This window comes from Capra hircus, chromosome 18 (genome assembly GCF_001704415.2).
Source record: "Capra hircus breed San Clemente chromosome 18, ASM170441v1, whole genome shotgun sequence".
In the NCBI taxonomy this organism is placed as follows: domain Eukaryota; kingdom Metazoa; phylum Chordata; class Mammalia; order Artiodactyla; family Bovidae; genus Capra; species Capra hircus.
This window is the reverse complement of record NC_030825.1, coordinates 46,303,277-46,325,408: the sequence shown is the minus strand read 5'-3', so window position 1 is coordinate 46,325,408 and position 22,132 is coordinate 46,303,277. Positions and strand designations below refer to the sequence as shown.

At 45.8% G+C, this 22,132-nt stretch overlaps 2 protein-coding genes across 3 annotated transcripts in view; both read right to left on the bottom strand.

The window, feature by feature from the left end:
• Positions 1-10,330, bottom strand: part of ZNF181 (zinc finger protein 181) — a 36,813-nt gene extending 26,483 nt beyond the window's left edge. For both annotated transcript variants that reach the window (XM_005692263.3, XM_018063287.1), the window contains exon 1: positions 10,294-10,330. In XM_005692263.3, coding sequence (XP_005692320.1) covers positions 10,294-10,301 — 8 coding nt within the window. In that variant the 5' untranslated portion in view covers positions 10,302-10,330. The remainder of the gene's footprint in view (positions 1-10,293) is intronic.
• LOC102169695 (major allergen I polypeptide chain 2) lies at positions 11,937-14,622 on the bottom strand. The gene is made up of 3 exons (XM_005692261.2): positions 14,533-14,622; positions 13,834-14,018; positions 11,937-12,173 (listed from the first exon to the last, which is right to left on the bottom strand). Exons 1-3 carry the CDS (start codon positions 14,597-14,599, stop codon positions 12,072-12,074), a joined length of 354 nt encoding a protein of 117 aa, XP_005692318.2. The 5' UTR covers positions 14,600-14,622; the 3' UTR covers positions 11,937-12,071.

Genomic DNA, 22,132 nt, shown 5'->3' with positions numbered 1-22,132 from the left:
CACTAGTATCTTAAGATATGTAGAATACAAAATGCAGTTACAAACCAAATTTACAATAGTACTAGTTTTAGACAAAAAATTTAAAAAGTGATGTAAAAAAAAAAGTGGAGTTAGAAACTGCTATTACAGTAATACTAGACTTTATAATTTCCCATGTATTTACCTTTATTGTGATCTTTATTTTTTCAAGTGGCTGCAAGTTACTGTCTAATTTCCCTTTATTCCACATGCAGGATTGCCTTGAACATTTTTCACAGGACAGGTCTAGTAACAGGCTCCCACAGTTTTGACTTATGTAGGAATATCTTATTTCCTTGCTCGCTTTCGAAGGAACATTTTGCTGAATAGAGGATTCTTGGTTGATGGTGTGGGAGTATTGAGAGTTTGTTTTGTTTTGGTACTTCAGTGTATTGGTCCACTGTCTTCTGGCCCTCAAAATTTCCAAAGAGAAATAGGCTGAGGATACTATTGTTGATGCCTTGCCTGTGATAAGTTAAAATTCCCTCTTTTGTCTTTGACTTTCACAAGTTTCCTTATATACTGTATCTTGTAATGGGTCTCCTTCCTTCATCTTACTTGGAGTTTATTGAACTCCTGGGATATTTATATTTATGTCTTTCATCAAATAAGGGAATATTTCAGCCACTGTTTCTTCAGATATTCTCTGTACCCCCTTCTCTCTCTCTTTTTCAGGGAGTCCCACAGTGTGTGTGTCTTCTTAGTGGTATCTGACAGTTCTCTTTGACTCTTTTTTTTTCTCATAGTTTTGTTGTTGTTGTTGAACTCTGGACATTTAAAATCTCATAATCTGGTAATGCTGGAATCATACTCTCCCTTTTTGCCAGGGCTTGTTGTTTTTGCTTATTTTATTTTGATTCTTTAGGCTATCTCTGTGGATAGGATCACCTGAGGTTTCAAACTCTGAGTCTCCCCAGATCTTTACTGGACCTGCACCTTTCCCTCATCACATACAATCACTTACTAATTTTTCCCAAACATGAAAGCTGGTTTTCACTGTCCTAATCCTTGATTTCCAGCTCCCAAAATGAGAAAGTAAGAAACATAAGGAGAATGAGACTGGGAGCTGACTGAGGCTCAGATCACGAACTCCTTATTGCCAAATTCAGACTTAAATTGAAAAAAAGTAGGGAAAACCACTAGACTATTCAGGTATGACCTAAATCAACTCCCTTATTATTATATGGTGGAAGGGAGAAATAGACTTAAAGGACTAGATCTGGTAGACGGAATGCCTGATGAACTATGGATGGAGATTCATGACATTGTACAGGAGGCAGGGATCAAGACCATCCCCAAGAAAAAGAAAGGCAAAACAGCTGTCTGAGGAGGGCTTACAAATAGCTGTGAAAAGAAGAGAAGTGAAAAGCAAAGGAAAGATATACCCATTTGAATGCAGAGTTCCAAAGAATAACAAGGAGAGATAAGAAAGCCTTCTTCAGTGATCAGTGCAAAGAAATAGAGGAAAACAATAAAATGGGAAAGACTACAGATCTTTAGAAAATTAGAAATACCAAGGGAACATTTCATACAAAGATGGGCTCAATAAAGGACAGAAATGGTATGGACCTAACAGAAGCAGAAGACATTAAGAAGAGGTGGCAAAAATACACAGAAGAACTGTACAAAAAAGATCTTCACAACCCAGATAATCACGATGGTGTGATCACTCACCTAGAGCCAGACATCCTGGACTGTGAAGTCAAATGGGCCTCAAGAAGCACCCCTACGAACAAAGCTAGTGGAGGTTGTGGAATTCCAGTTGAGCTATTTCAAATCCTGAAAGATGATGCTGTTCAAGTGCTGCACTCAATATGCCAGCAAATTTGGAAAACTCAGCAGTGGCCACGGGACTGGAAAAGGTCAGTTTTCATTCCAGTCCCAAAGAAAGGAAATGCCAAAGAATGCTCAAACTACTGCACAATTGCACTCATCTCACATGCTAGTAAAGTACTGCTCAAAATTCCCCAAGCCAGGCTTCAGCAATATGTGAACCATGAACTTCCAGATGTTCAAGTTGGTTTTAGAAAAGGCAGAGGAATCAGAAATCAAATTGCCAACATCTGCTGGATCATGGAAAAAGCAAGAGAGTTCCAGAAAAACATCTATTTCTGCTTTATTGACTATGCCAAAGCCTTTGACGGTGTGGATCACAATAAACTGTGGAAAATTCTGAAAGAGATGGGAATACCAGATCACCTGACCTGCCTCTTGAGAAATCTGTACACAGGTCAGGAAGCAACAGTTAGAACTGGACATGGAACAACAGACTGATTTCAAATAGGAAAAGGGGTAGGTCAAGGCTGTATATTATCACCCTGCTTATTTAACTTCTGTGCAGAGTACATCATGAGAAACGCTGGGCTGGAAGAAACACAAGCTGGAATCAAGATTTCCAGGAGAAATATCAATAACCTCAGATATGCAGATGACACCACCTTTATGGCAGAAAGTGAAGAGGAACTAAAAAGCCTCTTGACGAAAGTGAAAGAGGAGAGTGAAAAAGTTGGCTTAAAGCTCAACATTCAGAAAACGAAGATCATGGCATCCGGTCCCATCACTTCATGGCAAATAGATGGGGAAACAATGTCAGACTTTATTTTTTGGGGCTCCAGAATCACTGCAGATGGTGACTGCAGCCATGAAATTAAAAGACGCTTACTCCTTGGAAGAAAAGTTATGATCAACCTAGATAGCATATTCAAAAGCAGAGACATTACTTTGCCGACTAGGATCCATCTAGTCAAGGCTATGGTTTTTCCTGTGGTCATGTATGGATGTGAGAGTTGGACTGTGAAGAAGGCTGAGTGCCAGAGAATTGATGCTTTTGAACTGTGGTGTTGGAGAAGACACTTGAGAGTCCCTTGGACTGCAAGGAGATCCAACCAGTCCATTCTGAAGGAGATCAACCCTGGGATTTCTTTGGAGGGAATGATGCTAAAGCTGAAACTCCAGTACTTTGACCATCTCATGCAAAGAGTTGACTCATTTGAAAAGACTTTGATGCTGGGAGGGATTGAGGGCAGGAGGAGAAGGGGACGACGGAGGATAACATGGCTGGATGGCATCACGGACTCGATGGACGTGAGTCTGGATGAACTCTGGGAGATGGTGATGGACAGGGAGGCCTGGCATGCTGCGATTCATGGGGTCACAAAGAATCGGACACGACTGTGCGACTGAACTGAACTGAACTGAAACTATGGTGGAGGTAATGAAGATAATGGTGACCTCATTCAAAAGGGCCCATGGAGGCACTGCTATGCTTAATGCCCCCAACCCTGCCTCAGGCCAGCACTGACCCATGCCTCCTCTGGAGACTCCTGGACACTCATGGGCAAGTCTGGTCAGTCTTTTGTGGGGTCACTGCTCTTTTCTCCTGGGTCCTGGTGCACACAAAGTTCTGTTTGTGCCCTCCAATAGTGTATTTCCCCAGTTCTGTGTAAGTTATGGTGGGGTTAGTGGCGACCTCCTCCAAGAGGGCTTATGCCATACCCAAGTCTGCTGCATCCAGCCCTACCCAAGTCTGCTGCACCCAGAGCCCCTGCCTCTGCAGTAGTCTGCTGCTGACCTGTATCTGCACAGGAGACACTCAAACACTATTCTGTTTCCATCTCTGTGGGGTCTTTGGGTCCTGGTGCACACAAAGTTTGCTTGAGAAGGTGCTGGAGAAGGCCTAAGCTGGAGAGAAGGCCCTTCCCACCACCCCCACACATAAAGGGATTCTCTGACATCTGGACTCTGCAGTTCTTGGCAACAAAAGCCAGACCTCAATCCTTCTGAGGTATTTTTCTTCACTGTGCTGGTGAATGCTTGCACTGAACCCGAATTGTTTCTCACAGGCTTCACACATATGCAGTTTCTTTGTAGGATATATTCCTTGGTGCTCAGTCAGGTACAAAATGTCTCAAGACTGAGCCACACATCCCACAAGGTTGGACCCGCCTTGGGAACCCTGAGTTAGGACATGCCTTGAGAATGCGCCTTCTTATTCTTCTTTCAAAACCACCAACCTGAAAGCACAGATATGTTGGGGAAGCACACATACACTCGGGGGAGGGGGCAGTCCTATCACAAATGTATTTCTTCAGTTCAGTTCAGTTCAGTTGCTCAGTCGTGTCCGACTCTTTGCGACCCCATGAATCGCAGCACGCCAGGCCCTCCCTGTCCATCACCAACTCCCGGAGTTCACTCAGATTCATGTGCATCGAGTCAGTGATGCCATCCAGCCATCTCATCCTCTGTCGTCCCCTTCTCCTCCTGCCCCCAATCCCTCTCAGCATCAGAGTCTTTTCCAGTGAGTCAACTCTTTGCATGAGGTGGCCAAAGTACTGGAGTTTCAGCTTTAGCATCATTCCTTCCAAAGAAATTCCAGGGCTGATCTCCTTCAGAATGGACTGGTTGGATCTCCTTGCAGTCCAAGGGACTCTCAAGAGTCTTCTCCAACACCTTACAAACCCAGAAATGAGCACATAGGACTGTAAGGAGGACAGAGGGCCGAAGTGAGGATGAGAAAGGGTCTGCTGTGCCGTTCTGAGCCTGGTAAGATCATAAAATGGGGAGGTCTACTGTGAGAAAGGGCACAGAGGTGGGATACAGTACAGGAAGGAAAGGCAGGGTCTCCAAATCACTTTTCTGTGAATGGCTTTTAGCAGGGGCTTGTCTCCTGGTGACAAGAGCACTGAAGAACAGAGGAAATTGACAGCAAGCAAGCAGCTGGTGTTCATGGACTGCTTAGACTATGTCTATAACTCACATTATGTGTAGCTCAGTGTTGAAGAGCACTTCAAAGGGAACAGTGAAGAGGAACAGGGCAGACATGAAGGTCAGACAGGTGTGAAGTAGCCTTGGCCAGAAATCAGAATAGAAATGATAAACAGGCAAAATGTCAAAAACAGATTACAGGTAGAAGTTAAGCTATGGTCCCTGACATTGGTATGAAAACAATAGGTGCTGGAGAGGTTCTTGGTATGATCTGAAGACAGCCCTGGCATGGAGCTATCTCACTTCCCAAGGCCAGTTCCCCTCTAGGGCCCTCTTGCCATGACTGGAGTCATACCTGCCCTGTCAGTTACCCGCATCTCTCCATGCAACTCCAGTTGGGTAACTACATAAAACCTGGAAGATGCAGATCTTAAGGGAAAGACAAGATAGGTGAGTATACAGCACTGGTGCAGAGCAACACACTCCATGACCGTAAGGCAAAACGAAACAACAACAACAACAAAACAAACCCAATGTTACAAAAAGAACCTTGGAGGAGTGTCTTACAGGAATAGCCCAGTCGTCCTTCCAGGTAGTGACTATAATGGTGCCTCCAATTCCTGGAACAGTCAGGCATGAGGAAATGCCAGCTGGAGGAAAGGGGGCAGAATCTGAGGCAGAGAGGTACAGTGAATTTGAACAGTCCCTCTGCCAGGGTGACCAAATCTTCAGGATCCATTGGTTTCACTGCAGACTTCCTACTCCCATATTCTTCCCTGCAAGGCTTCAGGGACGCTGAAGGGTTGCATGGGAGAGGATGAGAATATACACTCAACACTGTGGTCTGGTATGGTACCCACAGCACCTAAGTAAGAAAAACTTGGAAGGGAGCAATCTCCACAGTCTAGCTGTTAGAAGAAAAGAGGGGTCCATGGAGACACAAGGAAGGAAAGAACTTAGTCAACGATGCTGAGTTGAGGCCCCAAGTGCAAAACTCTCCAACATCACATCACAGTACAGGAGTCTCTGAGTCACATCAGGAAGCTCCCGCTCCTCCTGAGACAAGTCCACAGCCACATCCTCAAAGGTTACACTGCCCTACCGTGATGGGGTGTGCAGTGTCCCTGAGCAGCCTCTCTCACCAGAACAGTTAGTCCCACAAACATCCACTCCCTGCCCATCCTCCTCTACAGCTCCAGCACTTAGGATATTACCAGGCCCAGAGGCCACTGGTGCCAATGAGAGAGTAACAGGTAGGAAGGCCAGGAGTCTGCAAATGGAGAAAATAGACTGCAGTGTCAAACATTTTTTCTCTCTCTTAAGCAGCAGGAGGAAACAAACTACAAGTGTTGGGCTTTTTTTCCCCTTCTCTATACAAATTTAAAAAGAGGTTTATTTTAAAATTCTGTGTTGTTATAATGATACCTGGTTCCACCTGAACTTAACTTTTCTCAAACCTTGAGCTAACCAATGTATTTTTCTTATGGAAATGTTTGTCTTAAATTATGTTGATAAACTATGTATTTACCCTAGACTCTGTCTTCAAGTCGGTTCTGCCTAAGACTTAGAACTAACTTGACAAATCAGTATGTTTTACTTATGCAAATGTTCTCTTTAGCTATGTTAATAAGAGTACCTTTTTGCTTGGAAACCTGCCTTTCTTCAAGATTCATGTCAATCACTTTCTGGCCCAGGACAACTCACCTTGTGCCAATATTATCCCAAAATGCATGTTGTGGGTGAGGGGCCTGGTGACAGTCTCTGAGTTCTGAGACATTTTCTTTCTCTGATTAGCAGCCTGCTAGTAGCTATAACAACCAGCTAAAGACTAGCAGGGGGGCACTCTTTCTGTTCCCTTCTGATGTCTATGTCAGAAGATTTCTCTATCTCTTTCATACTTTAATAAAACTTTATTACACAAAAGCTCTGAATGATCATGTCTTGTCACTGGCCCCGGATTGAATTCCTCTCCTCCAGAGGCCAAGAATCCTGGCATCTTTCACAGCTCAACAACCTTTCACTGAAGACAATAGAGTATAAGGATTAGCCACCACAGGGTATGAAGGAACTACAGCCTCATTAATTATTTGTCAGTCTTGAACTAATCTCCATTTATCATTTGACATCTTTATACCCAAAATAGGAATGTAGAATGGACTGTTACAAGGAATTAATAGCCCCTGCCCCTTTAAATTCTCAGTGATAGGTTTTAGCCGTTCCTTAACCTCAGGTTTCAGTAGATACTGCTTCTTATGTGGAAATAAGTGTGGGTCTTTGAGCTTGACAACTACAGGAATAGTATTTTGTGCTCAACCCACAGATTTTCCATCAACCCACACTCTAGGGTTTACATTTTGTTCAATTAAAGGGAGAGAAAGGGAGAGCTCCATATTCATGAAAACAGAGGCATGGACCTTGCTCAGTATACCCCTCCCCAAAAGGGGCGAGGGAGACTCTGGCATGATCAGAAACGCATTTGAAAATAGCACAGAGTCCCAGTTGCTGCTTCGAGGATGACTGAAATATTTGGCTCATCCAGACAGTCCTATTATGGAAGCAGATGGGGGAGAAAGTGGGACAGGGGCTTCAGTAAGCACAGAGTACGTTTCCCCAGTTCCAAAAGGAAATCAGTGGAGTGGTCCCCAACAGTTATTAATACCTGGGGTTCCTCGGGTGTAATTACAGTGGGAATTTGTGTGGGGACACCCAGGCAACTTCAGTCCTGATGGTCTTGAGAGTCCAACCCCTGGGTCCTACGCCTCTGGGTGCAGACTCTCCTCCAGTGTGGTCCCTTGCAGACCAGACATGGAGCGGGGGGTGGCTTTGGATGCCTGAGGGCAATCCCGCTTGAGGTGTCCCTTCTTTCCATAGTAATAGCAAGTCCATCTTTTTTCACCTGGATCCCTCCAGGAATTCTTCTCAGACTGTTTAAGAACAGTTCTGACAGCCATTACAAAGGCTTCCACTAGTGCCTTTGTCTTTCTCTGCCTTTCTTTCTTTTCTTCCTATTCCTTTCCTTAATAGACTGTTTGAGCCAGTTGCAACAGATTATCTAGACTGATTTGGTCCATATGCCTGTTTTTATTAAAACTTATGGTAGATATCTGGAGCCAACTGAGTGAGAAATCTATCTTTTAAGATCACTCCTGCCTCTTCACTTTCAGGATCAATCTCAGTGAATCTGCAAACAGCTTCCCTCAGCCTATCTAGGAATTTACCAGGAGCTTCCTTCTCCTCCTGTTCTGTGTTTGCCAATTTGGCATAAAGTCTTAGCATGCACTTGCCTGAGTCCTCAAGAATCCATCTGACAAAATGACTCTGATCCCATCTTCCTTTATTATCCCCAATCTGGTTCTATAGTTGGGACTGACTGATTCCCAGTAGGGAGGGCGGCTGTCTCATCCTCCCTCTTCCCTACTAATTCATTACCAAGCCATTCATCTCTATAGGCAATGGCTTTCCCCAAAACTCGAGCTTTTGAGTCAGGAGTTATTGTTTGTCCCAGGATATACATCACATCCTTCCAAGTAAGGTCATAAAACAGAGTAACACCTTAAAAGTTCTAATATATTTTTCTGGGTCCTCTAAATAGTCTCCCAGATCCTCCTGATTCTTTGTATCTCTTGATAAGAAATGGGCTTATTAACTCTCATAGACTGATTATTTCCCCCGGCGAAGAGGCAACAGCTTGTGTGGCTGTTCCTCAGCCTCTCTGGCTGCTCTGTGCATATGATCCCAAGGAAATATATATCCCAAGGATAGATTGGAGAACTCTGCTTTTCTTTATCTCTTTGTTTTCTGTCCTCCATCTCATCCTGTATTTCACCCTTAGTTTTTGCTTAGTTTTTTCTGTCTGAGCTTCTCTTACTTCGATAGTCTGAGTTTCTACTGAAACTAAAGTAGTTTGAGGTCGTACTGAGATGTATTGTTTGGACCTCTACTTGGGCAGTTTGAATCTTAGTTTGGGTTTTTACTGAGACAAAGGCAGCCCTTCTGGGTGGGATGGGGCGGGGGGGGGGGGTGGAGGCGGGTTCCCTGACTTTCAGTTTGCTCAGTTTGGAGCCCCGGGTACAGGGGCAAAGTAGGAGGACAGGAGGGAGCTGAAGGTTTAATACCCAAATCTACGCCCTTAGAACATAAGTCTGGCATGTCTCGCAGAGAGAAGGGCAACACATAGTCTACTTCTACCCATTTCCCTTGTTTTCTACAGAACCAGTCTAATTGTAAAACAGTATTATAATTAGGAGACCCTCCAACCGGCCACCATTCGCCGTTCTCCAATAGATATCGTGGCCATGCAGTATCACATAGGAAGGTCAGGTGTGTCTTCTTTAAGCTCTGGGGATCAAATCTACTCGAATTTTTCAGGATACAGTTCAAAGGGGTGAGGCTGGAATTGTTAGCTCCCATGTGTAAGAGAAAAAAAGTGACCAGCGCCATCTTTCTACTGGAGGCACCCCTCCGTAGATGGGGGTGAGGACAGACTTTCCACTGAAGCTTTCTTTCCCTGGTCAGACTTAGTCTGTCCCTTACCAATGCAGGCACTCTACTTGTCTCTCCTGGTTCTACCACCGAGGCGGGTGGAGATTCTCCAGGGGTAGACCTGATGGCATCCCAGACTAATTAATGTCCAATTCCTCACCATTAAAACATTGCTTGCCTCTGATGCCAGTTGGGGCGCAATCAGAGTAACCTTCCAGAATGCCTCCCGAGCTAAGACCACTGGGGGAAACATTATCCTCCTGAGTGCCTATGTACAATCCTGAGTATATCCCTAACCACAATAAGACCAGTATGAACATAAAACCAAGATGTTCTTTTCAAGTATCACCATACCAGTATAAGCGATAGCAAAAGAAATGGTGAAGGGCTGGCCAGTGAGGAAAAAGTGATTTTGTCCTTGAGTTATTAGGGCCTGTCCTTCCAGTTCATTCCCACAGATTCCACAGAAAGAATATCTAAGGATTTGGGACAAAAGCCACTGCAGAGCCTTCCCTCGTCCACCAAGAACTAGTGTTACCAAAGGAAGAAGGCCACTGTACTTCCTATCTGAATAACCTTTAACCTAAGGGATGCTCTTGGAGCTAGAGCTCCAGCTAACTTACGAACTCCATCTAGCTTATGGCTCCTAGTGAGGCTAGGCACTTTCTGACTACTATTTCAAGTCTGAGAACTAAGTAACAATACACAGTAACAGCATAGATCACAAGTCCCTTGAAAGTTTATGATCTGACAGATTAGGTTACTAGTTCTAATTCCCAGGAAGTTATGAAATTGTCAAAGAGACCACAAAAGGAGAGTTCAGTCCACATTCTTCATCCATCTCTGGCCATTTCACAAAGGAGACATTAGGTGCCTCTTGATATTAGGTTGGTATAATCCCCCGACAGGGTTTCTGCCATAAGCCGTATGAGGTCACCATGGAATCGCAGATTAGGACCCAGCTCTTGGTTCACACATGTGTGTCTCTTTCAATAAGTCACACACACAAGCACACCGTAGAGTTAGTAAAGTACAGTAGAAAATGTGTTTGATAAGAGAACAAAGAAATAGATCTCCAAGCATCCTTACCTTCCCATGAAGAATCCGAGACAAGCCAAGATGAAAGGTTGTTGCTGAGCTGTGAAAGACACGAAGATTCTTGGCCTGATTCAAAAACCTGTTTTTATATCTTAAATTATCTTTGACTCTATCCGTATGTTTTCTGTCACAAAAACCAGACTTATAATTTTGTTGAAATAACTGGTGAGAACAAGCCTATTTTTACTTCCTGTTTCTTGAAATTTCCTTGGAGGCTACCCTGGGGGCTTCAGTAAAGAATCCGCCTGCAATGCAAGATATCCAGGTTCAATCCCTGGGGCAGGAAGATCCTCTGGAGTAGAGAATCACTACCCACTCCAGCATTCTTGCTTGGCAAATTCCATGGACACAGGAGCCTGGCAGGATATGGACATGAGTGAGCAACTAACAGTTGCACTTTTGGTTGATGTCAAGAATTTAATTTGGGGGAGTAAACAAAGATAAATGTAGATGAATTTTGGAATAGTTGACATTTCTACAATGTCAATTCATCTCACACAAGGATATGATTTAGCTCTTTATCTATTAAAATTTTATTTTGTACTTTTCAAAAAAGTTTAGACCTTTTTAGTATGATTTGAACACGTTAATACAAGGTCTAGCAGGGCATCCAGCACTTGATAGATGTAAAGCCAAGGTGTAGAAAGAGTGAATGGGTGAATTTAAATACCTAAGTCCAGCCAGCATGTCAAAGAAGAGCCAGGACTCAAGGTCCTGGCCAAGTAGCCCCAAGTACCAAGTTCAGCTCTCAGTATGTGATTTTATTATGCCTACCTGGCCAAAAGGTAGAGAGATTTTACCAGTTATGCCACTCTTTATGTGGGTCATGCTGACTGTAGCCTGACATTGCACTAGACCCTAGGAAACAGACAAAACCTAGGCCCTTTCTTGGAGCCTAACAAATTTCCTGTGGTAATGCAACTACCCATTCATGCTCTTAGAAGTAGCCTGGAGGGTTCAGGACGTGATCCTATGTGGCACATTCTGCAGTTCACACTCACAGCATGAGATGTTTCCACAGTAACAACATTCCCACTGGGGTAGCTTCTTCCATCTACTCCCTTCTTCCTGGTTCAACACTTCAAGGGGGTCCTGATCCCCATGGCAGGACCAAAAACACCAGTGGTACTAAGTGTTCCTGAAGAAATGCTGGCTCCTCAGAAGTCACCCACCTAAGATGTAGAAAATAGCAAATTCCACTGAGAGGGAGAAGGGACCTGTAATGAGGCTGCTCAGTCTTTGCCTGAGACACCTGTCAATAACCAGAGGGACAGTTAAAGGATTAGAGGCTCTGCCACTGTGCTAAAGGTCAGAGTGGGAGACATGCTATCTGCGGCCATGGACAACACTTGAATTCTTCCAGGCTGCCGAAGCAGGGGGGTTGTGTACGTGTTATTTTGCTTAATGTTGATGCACAATCCCCATTCAACAGATGACAGAATGACTTGATAAAGTTGCAGCAAAGTTGCCTATGGTCCCACAGCTTGTCAGCGACAGGGCCTGGGTTCACTTTGTTCTGTCTGACTCTGGTCCCCATGCTCTCAACGATCACATGTGTCACTTCTCACCATCTCCCACGACCTCCTGGCTCACATCCTCCCCGCAGCACAAACACAGACACTGAGCACACTGAGCAATGCTGCAGTGATTTTATTAGAGTCAGACTGATACAGACCACATCAGGTGGGCCAGGTGTCTGGATTCCAGCTTCAGATGAGAAGGAAAACAGGGTAGGAGGCACGAGTGCAGGCTGGCATCTCTGGCAAAGATTATCTCAGCAAAGACGTCAGACTGAGACCTAATCCTAAACCAGCGTTCACCACCGAGGACAACTTATAGCCAGTGCAATCCTTACTGAAGATGAAGGAAAGCTGGAAGGGAGGAGGAGGGACAGGATATGAGCCCATACCTGGGCTATCCTGTCTCCCCAGGATCACCTCACGCCTCACCCTCGGGGATTCAGCCCCATCCCCAGCAAGAACCTCCGCCCACAGACCCACCACTGGAGAGGGGGCTGCCAGCAGGCACCAGAGGGAGGATGGCTCCCTAACAGCCGAGACACAGGCATCAGGAGGGAGACAGAGCCACCTGCCATGTCAGCAAGGGGAGGAGATGGCAAGGGTCAGCAGGGCACAGCTGGGACTGGTCCTGAGGGAGGAGCGAGGTGCTGGAGTCTGGGTTTGGGCTACATCTCCTGCACCTTGAGCCTCTTCTGTCAGGAGTGCTGCGTGCACAGAACGTGCATGCAGGTGTCATAAACACCCCCGTGTATCCTGTGAGCTTCTATTAATGATTGAAACTCTGCTCAGGACAACCTTCTCATTTTAAACACTTCATTACAGAAAAATATGCAGAGACAGACTATTCACAGTCTCCAGTACTGTCTGACAAGAACAAGAAAGAAAAGATTGGCCATCAGTAGATACATTGCTAGCTCAAGCGAGCAGTCGCAGGTACCTAGAAGCCTCCTCAGGAGCCAGGCACTGAAACACCACAGTGGAAAATCAGGCTTGTAGGCATGGAGCCTATGTCAGTGGAAATGGGGCTCTCAGCCCAAGCAATGGCCAACAGAGTGGGAATAAAAAGAGGTGATAGGATCACAGGCCAGAAACTTCACAAAGCCAGGGAGTCCATGCTGAAAAGAGACTTAAGGCAGGGGCTCCTTTTCAATATTCCTAAAATAGAGCTGGGGCTTCCTAGATGGCTCAGTGGTAAAGAATCTGCCCGCCAAGCAGGAGACATGGGTTTGATCCCTGGGTTGGGAAGATCTGCTGGAAAAAGAAATAGCAACCCATTTCAGGATTCTTGCCTGGAGAATCCCATAGACACAGGAACCTGGGAGGCAAGAGTCCATGGGATTGCAAAGAGTTGGGCATGACTTAGGGAGTAAATTACCTACCCCAAAATAGAGCTGACAAAACGACACATGTGTGAGCTGAATGCTTCCTTTCCTGCCAAAGATTAAAATTCTACTCCTCCAATGCTGGCTCCCAAACCGAAGGAAACGTGCACACACACACACACACACACACACACACACACACACACACACACATGAATCAACACACTTGGCCCATTGCACTGATATTAGTCCTCTCTCTGTGACCCTATTGGCATGATACAGACATATTCAGTAACAAGGGGCTGGATGTGCAGGCAGACTGCGCTTGCATATTATAGGTGCTGTGGGGGCGCAAGAGCTCAGTCATTTCAGTCTGACTCTGCAATCTGCCAGGCTCCTCTGTCCATGGGATTTTCTGGGCAAGAATACTGGAATGGGTTGCCATTCCCTACTCCAGGGCATCTAAATGGCCCAGAGATGGAACCCATGTCTCCTGCATTGCATTCTTCAACACTGAGCCACTGGGAAGGCCCATTACAGGTGCTGTAGGGTGGACCAAAGGCTTATGTAGTTCTCTGTTAATAGCTCTTGTCTGTCACACATCCCAAGACTGCATAATCTCTTACCATGTGGCATACTGCACTATGCATACGAGTTCTCAGAGTGAGGGTTAGGGGACAGTAGATTACCGTGATTCTCAGATGATTCAACCTGTTCACAAGTCCGTTCTCAGTGAAGCAATCCTTGGTTTTTTCTAGTGCTACTTTTTCTGCATCAGTAGCTTCAACCAAATCGAGGGTTTCGTTCAAAAATAGTGGTGGTAATGCAAGGGATACAGTGGTAAGGACTCCATAAAAAATAGGGCAGGCTTCGGCTGAAAGCACAACAGAAAACACCTTGTCACAAAAATAACCAAGGTAGAAGGTTCCTGTTTCCCACCGTCTGATAGGAACTCACTCATCCAAAGCTTCAGACTCACCTCCCACAGGGACCCCCCTCTCCCAGGACTGCTTACATCCCAGACAGAAAACCTTCCCTATGAGGCACTCCCAGCAGAGGGAGCAGCAAGAGGAGCTAGGCCTGGAAATCCCTCCTCCCTTGACCACCGCCTGCAGGTATACCACCCTACTTCCTCCCTTCCAAAGAGCACCATTACCCTAAACAAACTATCCCCCAGGATGTGTGCAGATAATGACCCATCTGGCTCCACACCACCCCCTCCATTCAAAGACTGAAAGCCTCAAGGAGTTTGTGCCAGACTCCTGGCCACTGATCTGCCAGGTGCCCTCAGAATCTGCCCCTTGAAGTGGCTTGGACAGGACTGGGAAGGATGCAGTGAGACAGCACCGGACAAGGATCAGGATGGTCATCCAGAGCCTCCTTCCTACCCTCATGAGTCTCAAAGGTCAGCTGTCTGGTCACCAGCAAGGCCAGCACAGGCAGTGCTCCCTTCATCGTGGCGGCAGCTGGAGTGTTCTGCTCAGGGCAGGGTTTCTGTTGCTTTATAAACCACAAGCTTCCTGAGCCCAGCCCATGCCCCTCCCAGGAGGACCAAAGGCCTGTGGTCATCCAGCTGGGCACAGGTGGCTCCCTAGGTCCTTGGCATGTTTACTGTGGGAAGCCTTTCCTACTCTGAGAGCAGAGCTCCTGGAGAGTATGTGGGGATATCTTTGCCAAAGACCAAGTGGAGCTGACATTTCTGACTCCATTTGGAGCCAAGTGCTTTGTTGCCCCAGCCCAACCATCATCTGTTTTTCTGAACATTCATCCACCAGCCCATCCTGGTTCCAAGGGCAGCACTCTCTCAAACTGAGGAGATGGAATTACAGAAAGGCCAAGGACAGCTCTACACCACTGTCCGGTAGAAAAAAGTTCATCCAGAATCCTTCCCTTTTTTCCCAAATTTAAGTCCTGGAGATAAAAATGCCACACTGGGCCTTATTGAAGCCCCCAAATATCTTAACATCTTACTGAAGCCCCCGAATGTCTCTAGACAGGGCCCTGATGACTGGTGGACATTCCGATCTGAGAACTCTCAGGACTTAAGTTCATGTGGGTTTTTTCAGGGGCTGGTAATTCTGTAATTTTGAGTCATGCCACCAGCTTTTCTCAAATATTCAAGAGAGAAAGTTCCTATGTTCTAGACCCCTAGTGGCTCCAGTCTTTCCCCTTCTCTTGGCTGTCCCACCCTCCTCCATCTGTGAACCTGGTCTCAAGAGATGTTTGGACTGCAGTCTATCCAGAGGCGTCAGGGAGTAGCTGTGGGGTTGTAGAGTTTATCTCCTATGGCGGAGGCCCTGAGGTCCACCCAGAGGTCTGGGTCCGCCACAGGGGCCAGTGCACATGTGCAAACTCTCTCAAGAGACAAACTCAACCTTCCACGCTACCAAAGCAGTTTGTTGGGACAAACAATTTGAGACAGTCCTTAAAATATCTAGAAGCAAAGTCTGAGAAGCTGCCAATGGCCAAACTGGAAACAGTTTGAAGACAAAATAAATAAAAGAGAATTAGATGATAACCCAAAGTATAAAGTAATATGTATCAGTCCATACTGATATACATATCAGTTCATTTCAGTCACTCAGTTGTGTCTGACTCTTGTGACCCCATGGACTGCAGTACGCCAGGCCTCTCTGTCCATTGCCAACTCCTGGAGTTTACCCAAACTCATGTCCATTGAGTAAGTGATGCCATTCAACCATCTCATCCTCTGTTCTCCCCTTCTCCTACCTTCAGTCTTTCCCAGCATGAGGGTCTTTTCCAATGAGTCAGTTCTTCACATCAGGTGGCCAAAATGTTGGAGTTTCAGCTTTAGCATCAGTCCTTCCAATGAACACCCAGGACTGATTTCCTTTAGGATGAACTGGTTGGATCTCCTTGCTGTCCAAGGGACTCTCAAGAGTCTTCTCCAACACCACAGTTCAAAAGCATCAATTCTTCAGTGCTCAGCTTTCTTCACAGTCCAACTCTCACAGCCATACGTAACCACTGAAAAAACCATAGCCTTGACTAGACGAACATTTGGTGGGAAAGTAATGTCCTGCTTTTGAATATGCTGTCTAGGTTGTTCATAACTTTTCTTCCCAGGAGTAAGTGTCTTTTAATTTCATGGCTGCAATCACCATCTGCAGTGATTTTGGAACCCCAAAAAATAAAGTCTGACACTGTTGCCACTGTTTCCGCATCTATTTCCCATGAAGTGATGGGACCAGATACCATGACCATAGTTTTCTGAATGTTGAGCTTTAGGCCAACTTTTTCGCTCTCCTCTTTCACTTTTATCAAGAGGCTTTTTAGCCATAAGGGTGGTGTCATCTGCATATCTGAGGTTATTGATATTTCTCCTGGCAATCTTGATTCCAGCTTATGCTTCTTCTAGTCCAGCGTTTCTCATGATGTACTCTGCAGAGAAGTTAAATAAGCAGGGTGATAATATACAGACTCCTTTTCCTATTTGGAACCAGTGTGTTGTTCCATGTCCAATTCTAACTGTTGCTTCCTGACCTGCATACAGATTTCTCAAGAGACAGGTCAGGTGGTCTGGTATTCCCATCTCTCTCAGAATTTTCCACAGTTTATTGTGATCCACACCGTCAAAGGCTTTGGCATAGTCAATAAAGCAGAAATAGATGTTTTTTTCTGGAACTCTTTTGATTTTTCGATGATCCAGTGGATGTTGGCAATTTGATCTCTGGTTCATCTGCCTTTTCTAAAACCAACTTGAACATCTGGAAGTTCACGGTTCACGTATTGCTGAAGCCTGGCTTGGAGAATTTTGAGCATTACTTTACTAGCATGTGAGATGAGTGCAATTGTGCAGTAGTTTGAGCATTCTTTGGCATTTCCTTTCTTTGGGACTGGAATGAAAACTGACCTTTTCCAGTCCCGTGGCCACTGCTGAGTTTTCCAAATTTGCAGGCATATTGAGTGCAGCACTTGAACAGCATCATCTTTCAGGATTTGAAATAGCTCAACTGGAATTCCATCATCTCTACTAGCTTTGTTTGTAGTGATGCTTTCTAAGGCCCACTTGACTTCACATTCCAGGATATGTGGCTCTAGGTGAGTGATCACACCATTGTGATTATCTGGGTTGTGAAGATCTTTTTTGTACAGTTTTTCTGTATATTCTTGCCACCTCTTCTTAATATCTTCTGCTTCTGTTAGGCAAATTTGGCCTTGGAGTATGGAATGAAGCAGGGCAAAGACTAATAGTTTTTCCAAGAGAACTCACTGGTGATAGCAAACACTCTCTTCCAACAACACAAGAGAAGACTCTATACATGGATATCACCAGATGGTCAACACCAAAATCAGACTGATTATATTCTTTGCAACCATAGATGAAGAAGCTCTATACAGTCAGCAAAAACAAGACCGGGAGCTGACTGTGGCTCAGATCATGAACTCCTTATTGCCAAATTCAGACTGAAATTGAAGAAAGTAGGGAAAACCACTATACCATTCAGGTATGACCTAAATCAAATCCCTTGTGATTATACAGTGGAAGTGAGAAATAGATTTAAGGGACTAGATCTGATAGACAGAGTGCATGATGAACTGTGGATGGAGGTTGGTGACACTGTACAGGAGACAGGGATCAAGACCATCCCCATGGAAAAGAAATGCAAGAAAGCAAAATGGCTGTCTGGGAAGGCCTTAAAAATAGCTGTGAAAAGAAGAGAGGTGAAAGGCAAAGGAGAAAAGGAAAGATATAAGCATCTGAATGCAGAGTTCCAAAGAATAGCAAGGAGAGATAAGAAAGCCTTCCTCAGCAATCAATGCAAAGAAATAGAGAAAAAAAACAGAATTGGAAAGACTAGAGATCTCTTCAAGGAAATTAGAGATACCAAGGGAACATTTCATGCAAAGATGGGCTCAATAAAGGACAGAAATGGTATGGACCCTTCTGTTTACCTGGGGCCAAACTATGGCGGAGGTAATGAAGATAATTGGAGAAGGCAATGGCACCCCACTCCAGTACTCTTGCCTGGAAAATCCCATGGACGGAGGAGCCTGGTAGACTGCAGTCCATGGGGTCGCTGAGTCGGATACGACTGAGCAAATTCACTTTCACTTTTCACTTTCATGCCTTGGAGAAGGAATGGCAACCCACTCCAGTGTTCTTGTCTGGAGAATCCCAGGGACGGGGGAGCCTGGTGGACTGCCGTCTCTGGGGTCGCACAGAGTTGGACACGACTGAAGCGACTTAGCAGCAGCAGCAGCAATGAAGATAATGGTGACCTCCTTCAAAGATCTGTTGAATGATTACATGACTATATGATTACATAAATGTGGGAGAGGAGACCACCAATCCTTACAAAAACATCCTGAATAAGAGTCATTGATTATCCCATCCAGGAGGGAGAAATTACTGCCCTGCCCTCTCTGAGCATAGGCTAGACTTAGGAACTCATTTCCAAAGAGATGGAGAAGGAAATGGCAACCCACTCCAGTATTCTTGCCTGGAAAACCCCAAGGATGGAGGTGCCTGGTGGGCTACCGTCCATGGAGTCGCAGAGTTGGACACGATTGAGTGACTTCACCTTCCAAAGAGAAGAGGAGTGGAAGGGGAAAGTAGTGCAGAAACTTGACAAACTTGTAATCAACTAATCAAGGCTGACATTTCCAGTGGTAAGACACACTGCTGTCACATGTACCCTGATGAAAGGGGACGAAAGGGCACTTCTCCTGTATGGTGTCTTCTTCAAAACCCAAAGTCTGAACCCACTGTACATTATGAGAACAACAGCACAGAAACTCAGCTTGAGGGCCCCTCTAACATCCTTGGCCAGTTCCACTCAAGACTATCGAGGCCATAACAGAGTAGGGGATAATGAGTAATCCACAGAGGAGAGGATACTGGGGACACATGACAATGAATGCAGTGTGTGTAGTTGCAGGTTGGATTCCGGAACCCAAAGCGACATTAATGGACAATCCAGTGAAATCCAAATGAAGTGTGAGGTTCAGTTAGTAGTAATGTTCCAGTGTTGTTTCTCAGGTTTGACAAATATTTGCGACTACTCTATACATCAGAAATTATTTCAAATGTAATGTTATTAATAACAACTTGACACAAGAAGCTCAATGTGGTACTGTGTGACAAGCTAATAGGATGGTGTGGGAAGGGAGGTGGGGTAGGTTAAAGAGGCAGGAGACATACCTATGCTTACAGCTGAGTCATGTTTTATGGCAGAAGCCCACACAATATCGTAAAGTAATTATCCTCCAAATAAAAACACATTTAAAAAAATCTGCATTGGGAAATGGCCACATCAGTGGCATTCCTCCATTGACCCTGACCAGCTCTTCACCCTGATGTCACCAAATGTCCCCACGATTCGGGGATGTCTCAGAGGATCCTGTAGAACCTTCAGAAGGGCACTTGGCTGGATTTATAGCAGCCACCTGTGTTATTCAGCATTCTAAGCCCTGGCTCCTCTCCTCACAGAGCTGCAGAGGGCATTGGGGGTAGTGTCTTCTGAAGGACAGGAGGCATGGGATCCATGGGCAGGTGTCCCACCACATAGAAATCCTGCCCCCATAGACAAAGAGCCAGCGTGTGCAGCCTGGGCCATGTGGTGTTCACCCTCCTGCCCAGGAACCTCTGAGACACATCTGCAGCCACCTGAGCCCCTCATGGGGTGACCTTCAGAGCAGTGGCCCCTAGGCAGCAGGAGCCATGGTGAGAATGGGCTCCACAGAAATCAGCTGACACTGCAGCTCAGTACTTGGTGCCTCTTTGCCAAGAGCAGTTACCAGATGTGAATCCTATTTGGCATAGGGTTCTGACTGTGGTCATACATTGTGTCCCGATTTCAGATCATGTCTTCAGTAAACTTTAATCCACTACAGGTGACTCAGAAATAACAGCCAGGTGCCTCCAGCCAAAAGCTATTTGATTCTGACTTATGAAATATTTGAAATCTTTATCTTATTTATTTTCTCCCAGGAAATATTCATAAGCACATCCTATAGTAAATAAAACTAAAAAATATTCTCATTTATTGACTCCAGAGAAATGGAATATTTCTGCCATTATTCTAACAACACTGTGCAACATCTACCGAATGCAGGCCCTCCCCAGTCCTGGGGTGCGGCAGCACACAGCACAGCTCTCGCTCTCCTGCAGCCCTTCATCACCCAAGAGGGAGTGAGAGACAGCGACCCCACGGGAAGAGGCACTCTGGGGGAAGATGAGGCAGGGGGAGAAGACAGAGGGCTGTGTGGGGGATGAGCAGAGGGCAGCACGCTTTGATATGAGGCCTCAGTAGTCTGGGGAAATCTGCGCCCTGTGATACTTGAAGACACCTGAGGACGAGGAATGAATCATGCAGCCACTGAAGGAAGAGCCTTCCAGGCCAGGAGGGCTCCCCGTGCAGAGTCCCTGCTGCAGGAGCACACTTGGTCAGGTCAAAGAGCAGACAGGAGGCACTGAGGGAGGAGAGAAAGGCAGGGACAAGTTCACAGAGGCAGCAGCAGTGCAGGGCTGGTTGCGCAACTGGCCCAGAGATTGTGGCCTAGAGTGGGCCTGGCTTTTCCTCAAGTGGGAGCTCTGGAGAGGAGATGGGGGGAACAGCACAGAGACACTCAAGAGTAGAAAGAAGTTGCAGAAAATGGTTGTACCTAGAGACTGTCATACTGAGTGAAGAAAGTCAGAGAAGTAGAAACATCTTATGACAACTTTTATATGTGGCATGTAAAAATACAGAATATAAATGAAGTTATTTATAAAACAAAACCAGACTCACAGACTTAGAAAACGAACATTATGGTGGCCAGGAGAAAGGCGAGAGAGAGTGAGGAAGTTTGGGATGGATGATGCTGTGTTTAAAATGGATGGCCAACAAGGACCTACTATTACACAGGGAACTCTGCTCAGTGTTATGAGGCAGCATGGATAGGAGGGGAGTTTGTGAAAGAATGGATACGTGTGCATATATATGGCTCAGTACCTTTGTTGTCCTCCTGAAACTATCATAACCTTCTTGCTGCTGCTGCTGCTGCTAAGTCACTTCAGTCGTGTCCGACTCTGTGTGACCCCATAGACGGCAGCCCACCAGGCTCCCCAGTCCCTGGGATTCTCCAGGCAAGAACACTGGAGTGGGTTGTCATTTCCTTCTCCAATGCATGAAAGTGAAAAGTGAAAGTGAAGTCGCTCAGTCGTGTCCAACCCTCAGTGACCCCATGACTGCAGCCTACCAGGCTCCTCCGTCCATGGGATTTTCCAGGCAAGAGTACTGGAGTGGGGTGCCGTTGCCTTCTCCGATCATAACCTTCTTCATCGTCCATAATCCAGTACCAAAAAAAAAAAAAGTCTCAAAAGAAAAGAAGAAAGAAGTTGCAGAAAATATTTCTGTGTAGAATGAGATACTATCAAAGTTGCCAGGTGGAAGGACTTGGTCAAGAGAAAACTAGAAATTTCTCAGCCAGCACATAGAAGAGGTTTCCAGCCTCCAGAAACTGATTCAGGGGAAGTGGCCCAGCAGAGGCCACTGACAAGGTCAAGGACACAGTGATAACAGCAGGGCAGGGCAGGAGCCACCAGAGAGCCTGACCAAGGGGTCAGGCCTTGCACTCTGGCTTGCCTGGCACTTACTCCCTGTGAGACCATTCCTAAGCTCAGAGTCCACACCAGCCTGTCTTCAAGATCATGCGTCATTCTGACAGGCTGTCACAGGCCAGCATTCAGGAGGCCTGATTTTTGAGCATTTTTGCCCTATTTAGTCAACCTGGGGATTTTCAGTTGGTAAGCTTCCTATGTCAGCTGTCCCTCCCACAGAGCCCTCCAGCGGGGAAGAGGCTGAGCCAGTGCCCTTTGTGGACTTAAGGACTAACGTCTTGCCAACACACAGCTCCTCTTGTGCAGCCTTGGGAAACATCAGGCTATGGCCTGGCAGAATCTTGGGGAAAAGTAAGCATCCGACACAAGGTCCTTCGGGGTGAGGACAAGCACAGGTATAAAAGGGCTCCAGGTGAGTAGGG

Excerpts from the sequence above, each read along its gene's own strand:
- LOC102169695 (XM_005692261.2), bottom strand. The coding sequence starts at position 14,599 with ATGAAGGGAGCACTGCCTGTGCTGGCCTTGCTGGTGACCAGACAGCTG. Across the intron at positions 14,019-14,532 it reads GACCTTTGAGACTCATGAGG|CCGAAGCCTGCCCTATTTTT; the intron begins GTAGGAAGGAGG and ends TTGTGCTTTCAG. Across the intron at positions 12,174-13,833 it reads TGAATCATCTGAGAATCACG|CTTTCCTTCATCTTCAGTAA; the intron begins GTAATCTACTGT and ends CCTCCCTTCCAG.